General features: G+C 43.7%; 1 protein-coding gene across 1 annotated transcript in view; it reads left to right on the top strand.

Annotated features, from left to right (window-relative positions):
- Positions 1–5,751: 5,751 nt before the first annotated feature.
- Positions 5,752–10,183, top strand: part of ids (iduronate 2-sulfatase) — a gene marked incomplete at its 3' end in the record, with an annotated part of 33,637 nt that continues 29,205 nt past the window's right edge. Inside the window, exons 1-5 of the mRNA XM_037696879.1 lie at positions 5,752–5,760; positions 6,462–6,632; positions 6,718–6,844; positions 7,494–7,664; positions 8,053–8,159. Coding sequence (XP_037552807.1) covers positions 5,752–5,760; positions 6,462–6,632; positions 6,718–6,844; positions 7,494–7,664; positions 8,053–8,159 — 585 coding nt within the window. The remainder of the gene's footprint in view (positions 5,761–6,461; positions 6,633–6,717; positions 6,845–7,493; positions 7,665–8,052; positions 8,160–10,183) is intronic.

The raw sequence follows: 10,183 nt of genomic DNA on the forward strand, positions 1-10,183 counted from the left end.
GAGGGAACAAAGAGGGTACCAGGAGGGCCACCACCAGGGTCGGGTTCGGCAAGGAGGGCCTGTTGAACGGTGGCGGTGATAGGCCAAGAGAGGGCGCCAACAATACATGAGGATGGGATGATAGGATTAGAGATCTCGGGCGAATCGGGAGGAGCAAACTGCCTGGAAAGATCCAAAAGGATGGCCCAGCACAGAAGATCAACATCATCAGGCCAGGACTCTGCGGTCTACACTCATCTCCAGGCCAGCGGTCACTCTTTCAGGGATGAAGATGTTCACATCCTGGACAGAGAGGAACAATGGTTTGAGAGAGGAGTAAAGGAGGCCATCTTTGTGAAAAGAAATCGTCCATCGTTAAACAGGGGTGGAGGCCTCCGGGTTCAACTGTCCCCCTCTTACAATGCTGTGATTGCTAGTATCACTCAGCCCTCTGTGAACAGTAAACAGCCATCAGTGTGCTAATGATCCATTGTTATGCTGATGGTCTTTCTTGAGCATGTGATCAGCTGGTTTTGGTTGTCAGCAGCAAAACTGGTTGATCCACCCTGAGACGGTGCTATTTAAGAGACTGAGCTGAATACAGCTCCTCAGACTGAGGAAGTCTCTCGGATGAGAGACGAAACGTTTCTACATTTTTTGTTGATTTGCTTTGTTTTGTTTTTTTTGAATGTCCAGAGGACCAGATTTAACTTTTTTAGATTTTTCTACCTGGATTATTGAGCATGCATCAGGATGCCTGGAAAGAGCATCAGGCTTAATGTTTTTTGAGCCAGGGCGAAAAATCAAAACAAAATTAAAGCGATTAAAGAAAAGCGACCAACGGGCCTGACGGGGGGTCAGACGCTTGGCGTTCCTCAGATAAATTTAATTTTTATGGTCGTCAAGATCAAAAAAGGTGTCTCAGTGCCTTCTAACCAGTGCCGCCATTCTTCTAATGCGAGCTTGACTGCCAACAGCTTGGGGTTGCCCACGTCGTAGTTGCGTTCTGCTTGGGAGAGACGCCGAGAGAAGAAGGCGCAGGGATGGACCTTATTGTCATGAGGAGATTGCTGGGAAAGGACCGCTCCTACCCCAGTGTCAGAGGCATCCACCTCCAAGATGAACTGGTGCATAGGGTCCGGATGGCAAAGGATGGGAGCAGAGGAAAAGAGAGACTTGAGTCTCGTGAAGGTGGTCTCTGCCTCTGGGGTCCAATAAAAGGCACGGGCAGTAGAGGTGAGCTGAGACAGGGGGGCGGCGACACGGCTGTAATTTTTAATATATCGCAGATAAAAATTTGCAAAGCCCAGGAAGCATTGTAACTGCTTCCTGGACTCGGGGGTTGGCCAGTCGACAACCGCCCTGGTCTTCTCTGGATCGGTTCGGCAACGACCTCCCTCAAAGATGAAACCAAGGAATGAGAAAGTGGAGGTGTTAAACTCACACTTCTCTGCTTTGACAAATAACTGGTTCTCCAGCAGCCGCTGGAGGACTGTGCGAACGTGGGCCGTGTGTTGAGTGGGGTCGCGGGAATAAATAAGGATGTCGTCAAGGTATACGAACACAAAATTACCAATGAAATCGCGCAAAACATAATTAACAAGCGCCTGAAAAACAGCGGGGGCATTGGTCAACCCAAAAGGCATAACTAAGTACTCGAAATGGCCCAAGGGGGTGCGAAAAGCCGTCTTCCACTCGTCGCCCTCCTTAATACGGACGAGGTGGTACGCGTTTCGCAAATCGAGTTTGGTAAAACAAGAGGCCGACTGTAATTGTTCTTGTAAAGAATCAATGAGAGGAAGAGGATATTTGTTTTTAATAGTTATATTGTTCAAACCACGATAGTCAATACATGGCTGGAGTGATTTATCTTTCTTGGAAACAAAGAAAAAGCCAGCTCCCACAGAGGAGGTTGAAGGTCTAATAATGCCAGAGGCAAGAGACTCATTAATATAATTGGACATTGATTCCCTTTCAGGACCAGAAAGGTTGTAAAGTCTACTTGACGGCAAGGGGGCGCCAGGTAACAAGTCAATCGAGCAGTCATAGGGACGGTGAGGAGGAAGAGACAAGGCGCGCTGCTTACTGAAAACAGCCGCCAGGTCGCGGTATTCAGCAGGAACCGAGGTGAGGTCGATCTCCTCTAGAGGAGGCGCGTCCCGAGGGAACTCTTTAATGGCGGAGCGAAGACAGTTGCTGAGGCACTTGTCGCCCCATTTATCAACGCAGCCGCACTCCCAGTTAATTACTGGATTGTGATTTCGAAGCCAGGGGAAACCTAAAATTACTTGGGGGGTTCGAGAATTAAATATAAAGAAATCAGTCATCTCGTGATGATTTCCAGAAATAATAACATGCAACTCGGTAGTCTTTAATTTGATACGGGTCAGAGTGTCTCCGGTTAAGCCAGAGACAGAAATCGAAGGGATCTCACGAGTAGGTAATGAATATTCTTTAACTAAGTCAGCGCTGATCAAGTTCTGTTCAGAACCTGAATCGATGAGAGCTGAACACGAAAAGCGGCGATTATGTGTCTGAATGACCATGGGAAGCAATAGTTTGAATGGGGAGGTTAACGCAGACGTTCCCACCAGTAACTCCCGCTTTACTGGTGGAAGTTCTCGTTTCCCCGAAACGGACAGTGGGGCAGAAAATGACCGGGATTACCACAATAAATGCAAAGACGGGCAGATACACGCCGCTGTCTCTCTGCAGGAGTCAGCCGTGCGCGCCCCACCTGCATAGGCTCGGGGGAGCGATCCCGTGAGGGAAAAGAAGATGATTGGCTGTGACCAGGAAGCAAGGAAGACTGGGAGTTGTAGTTCACAGGGGATTGTTTTGGTGAAACAGACTCATAGCGAGGGGTTGTAAACATGGAAGTGGGAGGATTATGGGAAACGTAGTGCTGAGGTGCAGGCTTGGGCCACCTGGAGGAGTCGAAAACCCGGAAGTCGAGGGTCGATGGGAATTGTAGTTTGCCTCTCTCCTTCTCTCCCGGAAACGGTCATCGATTGAGATGGCAAGGTCTATCAGTTTGTCGAAAGTCTCGGGTTCATCTCGCGTGGCCAGCAGATCTTTGAGAAAATCAGACAGAGCGTTAAGGAAAATACCTTGGAGGGCGGGCTCGTCCCATCCTGTTTGGGCAGCAAAGATCCGAAACTCCAGAGCGAACTCCGAGGCATTACGACGGCCCTGTGTAAATTCAACAACCGCTTGGTGGCATTTGATGTCTGCAGGGGACGGTCAAAAATCCTGCAAAACTCTCGAAGAAAATGTTCATTGGAAGCAGGGGGGTTATCATAACTCAAGAGGAACGAGTGAGCCCACCGGAGAGCGTTACCTTTGAGTTGGCTTACAAAGAAGGTGATTTTGGCCGTGTCCGACGAGAACTGGGAGGGAGCCCCCTCGAAGGCGAGTCGGCACTGGAGCAAGAAGCCGCCACATTGGTCAGGGTCTCCGGTGAAGAACTCAGATGGCTTAACTAAGATTTGTTGGACAGGAGGAGTGGGACCAAGAGCCACGGGGGCTGGCGGAACGACTGGAGCTGAGGAGGCAGAAGCTTGCAGCTGACGTTTAATGGAATAAATCATACCTCTGAGCTCCTGAAGGTTGGATTGGACCGTTGTTTGGTGAGTCAGCACCTGATGAATTACTTTGTCCATCCTGTCGATCCGCTCCTCCGCGGAACCGGGGGGTGTCTGCTCGCTCTTGGTCTCATTCTGGGTCTGTTGTGGCTAGAGCATTTCTGTTACGATTGCGCGGGGAACCCAGATGTTAAGAGACCCAGAACGAGGCAGACACAGGGGAAATACAAAAGAACAGTGTTTATTATTTACAGTGCAAATTTAAAGTCCACACGCTGCTTCTCAGTGGCTCCTGGAAAGAGGGATGAGAGGTTATTGTTTGTCCAACGGGGAAGACCAGAGTGGTAGATTTAAAGAGCGTCTTGTCCTTACAGTCCAACCCGAAGGAGAATGAGCTGGTCCTTCAGTCCAAGGAGTGAGCAGCAGAAGGGAATCCAACAGGGGTCCAAAAGGAAACAAGGAAGGCTGGCAACTGGAGGCAAAGAGACACGAGGGACACCTGACAGGCCGAGGGATCCAGGTCAAGCCACGAGGAGAATCCAAAACACGAAGGAACCAGGAAACTGGAAAAAAGAGCAGAAGGTGAACAAATTCTTTTCACCTAAACATTTCTACCTCAACAGTACTATACCATAAGAGGTGATATGCTCCAGCGTTGAATCACACCGGGCTGCAGCCTTAAGTAGATGGAGAGGCTCATCAGGCTGATGGCCGCCAGGTGTTGGTAATCAGCGGCCATCAGCAAGGCAGGCTGCAGGCGGTGGGACCCTTACATAAATCTCCTAAAGTGAATGAGAATCATTTAAAATAATAAATAAGATACATCCTGTAGCCATGTTTCTTGAAATAAGATTTAAATTTAATGTTGATTTGTGTGTCTTTAGTAAATCAGAAGATGAATCCCTCGAGTATTTTTTTTTCATGTCACTACAAAGTGTTTGGTCAAACATCAGAAACTGGATTAATCTCAAACTTAACATTCCTTCTTTTGACGCTGATAACATTTTACTTTATGTGGATAACTGAAGCTCAGCTTTCTCTGATGCCATAAATATAGTCATACTTATAACAAAGTACCACATTCACTGTAGTAAGAGGAGAGATAATAAGCCCTCCTTCCTGTTTGATGAACAATTTTAAGTCATACTATTCTTCATTAAGTAGATTAAAAATCTGCTAAACTGCTAAAATCATCTCACAACAGATACAAACTTATTGTTTTAATTAAAACAATGTTTCTCAAGAAAAAAAACTGATTAGTTTGTCAGCAGGTAAGGGGCGTTTACTTTTGGGACAAATTGAGGTCGTCGATTGGTCAGTTACTGACACGCCTTCTGAGTTGATTGACGGGTCGCACCATTGAGGATCCTATTAAAAAAAAAAAAACCAGAGCTGCAGCAGCTGGGAGGAGGTGGGGTGGTCCAAATGCAGTGGAAGCGCAGCAGTTTCTGTGCAGCGCAGGGCTCCAAGTAAAACAGGAGATAACCAGATATGTTGATTGTGCCCTCACTGCCCTGGGCCCCTTAGAGATCATGAGCCCCTTAGAGATCATGGGCCCCTGGGCAGTTGTCCAGTTGCCCATATGGTTAATCCGGCCTTGCATGTGTGGCAGGAAAAGTAAAATATTTTGTTCTGTGAGAATAAATGTTGCTGTGTTTGGATAAGGAGTCTAAATTCTTGAATAGAAGTAGACATGCAGTGAATAATGTCCCAGACAGAGGAATACTGATGGATCAGCACCAACTGACCCCAAAGGAAGTGACCGTATTGTTGGCCCAACTATTAAAGAGCGTTGCATTTACCATACTAGTAAAATGATTTATCCATCCATTATTTTTTTTACCTGCTTCTTCCTGTTCGGGTCACAGTGGTCACTGGTGTCCATGTCCAGAGGTGGTGGACACCCTGGACAAGTCTCCAGTCCATCACAAGGACACATGGTAAATGGTAAATGGTAAATGGACTGTACTTATACAACTCCTTTCTATCTGATCAAGACACTCAAAGCTCTTTACAACAATCTGTTCCTCATTGACCCATTCATACAACGCTCTACTAGATCTCTACAAAGACAATCTGAATACGTATATAAGCTAATTGAACAAATCATCTCTATTTAGGATGTGAGGACAGATAATTGTTTTAGGAAAGCTTGAGAACAGAACAGAATGGAGCAAACGAGAAAGAGATGTCCTTGGTAAGACAAAAAAGAACAATCCAAACTTTGAGCCTGTGTCCGTGTCTGACCGACATCAAAACATGGCAGACAGAAGGTACTGCAGTGATGCTTTAAAAATGTTACTATAGATGGAGAGCCATTTTTCTGAGTGATGGCAGGATGGAATGGGAGCAGAATTGACAGAGCCTCTTCCCAATCCGACGTGGTAAAGAAGGAGCTGAGTCAGAAGACGACTTGAATGATTTACTGGTCTGTCAATGTTCCATCTCTTAGCTGTGCTCATGAGATATGGAATAAGAAGGATTTTAGATTCAAACTGCTGAAATTAGCACATTCTGTAGTGACTGGGCTAATCTTTGGAGGCAAGGTGAGGAGCTCTGTCACCCGAGGGGATCTTTGAGTGGAGCTGCTGCACCTCTTCATTAAAAGGAGTCAGGTGGTGGGTGAGGCCTCTGTTTAGGATGACTTTCCACTTGGAAAACCCACGTCAGTCCCAAAATCTGTAGGAGGGATTATAGTAGAAGTGGGAGCTGAGAGTTGAGTTTTAGCAGGCAAACATCAGGAGTGACACCTGACTTTTGTATTTGTGGATCCATTTTTTTTTCTGCTGGAAGCTGTCCCAGATAATATTGTTAGTGCTTTTAGTATTTTTGCAATTTCACTTTTTGGTTGATGTACAAGGGAACTTTTGCTAGATAACCTAAAAAAATGTGTTACAGGAGTACCTGAGTCTATATCCTCTGGAGGAAATGTCTCTGGCCCCTGACCCAGATGTCCCCAAGCTCCTTCCTCCTGTGGCCTACAACCCCTGGGCAGATGTGAGGAAAAGAGATGATGTCCAAAAACTCAACATTAGCTTTCCTTATGGACCGGTTCCGAAAGACTTTCAGGTGTGGCCTGTTCCTCTGGTATTGTTTTAGTTCTGTTTTTAAAATAAATATTTCAGCAGTGACCCTCTGATGTTGTGTGTCCCAGCTGCGTATTCGTCAGCACTACTATGCTGCTGTGTCATATATGGATGCTCAGGTTGGGAGACTTCTCAGTGCCCTTGATGAGCTCGGGATGACCAACAGCACTATGGTGGTCTTCACCTCTGATCATGGTTAGTATGGTAAATATCCACCAGGGCTGACTGAAAATCAAGAAAAGGTGTGCTGCCTTGCTTTTGACCAGTAGAGGACAGTGTTGCAGTAGATTTAGTCATCTCATCCTTCTATAAATGTTCTGTGCTCTAAAATCTCAGCTCTGTGTCCACCACTTCCTTTTTTAAAACCGAGTTTTATTTCTCTTTCATTAAAAAATGCTAATCATATTTTTACATAAGAATTTGATTGTAAAGTTTTATGAAATTCATAATCCTTCAGCGAAGGAGATAATAAAAAAGTTAGTAAAATAAACAGCTTCAAATATCAACAAAGGGCTCAATAATCCAGGTATACAATCCCAACAAATTTCAGTCAGGTCATTTGGACAGTTTCTTTTTTTGTGCTGAAACATTTCACCTTCCATCCAGAAGGCTTCATCAGTCAAGGAAACGCACAACAGAACTCATTCTTCCCCCAACAGCTTACTCCAAAGTGGAACAAACTCTGTCCATATGACCTGACTGAAAATTGTTGGAGCTTCAAATATAATTCATGCTTTTAAAGCAGCATTTGTGTGATTTATGTTTTGCTTTTTATTTTTATTTTTACCTGCCTCAGTGTTTTTGAACTAACATCACATCCTTGTTTTTTTCTGTATTGATTCAGGTTGGTCGTTAGGAGAGCATGGCGAATGGGCCAAGTACTCTAATTTTGACGTGACAACACGTGTCCCTCTCATCATGTTTGTTCCTGGTGTCACTGCAGTCTATAACTGGTTGGGAGAATCAACTTTTCCCTTTATTAATGTTCTCAACCAATCCGAGTACAGCTTTGAGAGTAAGCCAACAAATAAACAATAATACTGGGAGCATAAAATGCACAGTTTGTATGTGAGGCTGTAAAAGCAGAATTATTATTTTTTTAAAGCAGAGTAATTTTGGGGGGAGTTTTAAGTGTTCTCATGAACCTTGTTAAAACATTTGCCAAGGTGTTCATCTGACATTAATGAAGCCTATGAAATAGAAGGAGAGCTTGAAAGAAAAGTATTTAGACAGGATTTCACTTTGATATATTGTCTTAGGATAGTTTTTGCTTCAAATGAACATGGTTCAATGGTGATGAAATTCAAGTACATTAAATTAAACCATTTTGGAAAAATCTCAGCAAACTCTGACCTGAAGGATTAGATGAAAACTTTTAATTGTATGACCATTTTTGCTCTCAGATGCCAAAGTTGTAAGGAACATAGTGGAGCTAGTGGATGTGTTTCCTACAGTCTCCTCCATGGCCGACCTCAGAGCACCTGAACGCTGTCCTGATGTTTCTTTCCAGGTATGAAGTGAAGAAAACATTTGTTCTCCTTTCGGCTGCTCTCTTTATGTGTCACGACAGTAGATGATGCCTGCAGCTTATCCGGCATGCTTCTCTGTCACAACAACCCTCTACAAATCCTCCTCCATCATGAAAGTCCTCCATTGTTTTCTTCTTTCTCTCCTCCCTAGATGTTTCATATTTAAAACACTTTTTTCAATTTGTCAACCACCCATTCATACATATGGATTTTCTCACTTTTACTGACATTTCATTGCACTTCTTGCTATCTAGAGCATATCACCACCTCTCTGGACTCTCTTCCACCTGCTCCCTTTTCTCACTACAGATCACAATATCATCTGCAAACATTGTAGTCTAGGCATACTTGTGCTTGACCTCATTTCTCAATCTTATCATCTTTGAAACCTTTGTCCTCACAAGCCCCAGCAGGTCAAAGCAGCACTCATTCTGAGCCTGGTTCTGCTTGAGGTTTATCCTGTTAAAAAAATAGTTTTTCCTTTCCACTGTTGCCATTGTGCTTACTCAGGATGGGAGATTATGATGAAGTGAAGATTCAATGCAATCTGCTGGCTTCCTTAGAAAGATAACTTTTACTAATTGGCTTTTTTTTTAATCATCTGGTATCATTATTCAAGAACGTGCAGTGACCCTTAACAGATTTGTTTACGTGTAGTGAACCTGATCTGACCCTGATCTGACCCTGATGACCCCAAATCTATCAGATGGACAGGGACTGTTATTTCATTGATCTGAATACAGTCTGAGCCATCTGATGACTTTCTTTCTTGAATTAATCAAGCAGAAAAGACAATTCTCTATGATCATCACTGTTTACAAATGTTTGATAATCAAATTGTGTTAGTTCACTCAATGTTACAGGTTGAAAAGAACTACTCATTTTTATTTTACATAAACAGTAAGTAATGATTTTTATTCCTCATTCAAAGAAGAAATCAGGTTAATATGCATTTCTTGATTTTCTGTCTGAAATGAGCCAAGCAACGTAAGTATGTGAAAGTTGAAGCTTCGGTCAACTAAATGTTTACTGAAAAAGAAATGTCATGTTTAATCTTTACAGAAGATACAGAAGAGTTTGACTCCACGAAGTCTGCTTTTCTGCAATAATCTCTCTGTCAGTTGTTAAACAAACTCATTCTCTGACCTCGACTTTTGATAACACCTTACGTCAAAAACCACACCTCTTTCTGGTCCATCCACGAATCAGAAAGCTCTAAATAGACCCGGAAGTCAACTCATTTAAAATGTGGCAACTTCCCGGTTCTGTTAGAGACTAGAGAGTCTAGAGTCTAGAGTCAAGAGTCTGGAGAGTCTGGGAAAGAATTCCAGAGAGTTCCAGAGGCTGAGGAGATGAAGAACTAGAGAGTTGCTGGAGTTGAAAGATTCTGTTAGAGTCTGAGAAGTTCTGAAGAATGAAAGGAGTTCAGAGTTCTTGGGTGCAAACGCGTTCAGGATGATCCAGAGACGTTTTGGGATTATAATTTCTGTTTGAACAAACCACACACGACTATCTAAGGATTTCAGCTGCTCTCAACGGAGACGCTGAAAAAGTCTGGAGGATTCTCTATCGAGCTGATCTATCATCAACCAGGTAACGGTCTCCTCTTCAACTAAAGTGTACCGGAGGCAAGCTGAGATCTGATGAAGCGTGCACGTTCTGGACAAACAGATTAATTCCCTCACATATCTCTCTGTAAGATAACTCCATTTCATCTTAAAACTCTCCTCTTTCTCATAAAATCAGTACAGATATTTTAGAAATATCTGAAGCAAAGTCCTCGTTCACCGCCGAGTGATCGATGTCCCTTTTCTGTGAAACTTGTCTGTTATTATTTTCATATTTTGCCAAATTAATGTAAATGTTTGATGTTAAACTTTGATTCTGAAAATAAATGACCGCATTCATTTTGATGGGTCAAAGATAAATAACGTCTCTCGTTACATTTCTGTTAAATTCAATGCACGACATTACACAGTCAGAAAGATGAGGAACTCGTGAATAT

The sequence above is a fragment of the Nematolebias whitei genome, unplaced genomic scaffold (assembly GCF_014905685.2).
Source record: "Nematolebias whitei isolate Nwh7 unplaced genomic scaffold, NemWhi1 Nwh_scaf_75, whole genome shotgun sequence".
Classification (NCBI taxonomy): domain Eukaryota; kingdom Metazoa; phylum Chordata; class Actinopteri; order Cyprinodontiformes; family Rivulidae; genus Nematolebias; species Nematolebias whitei.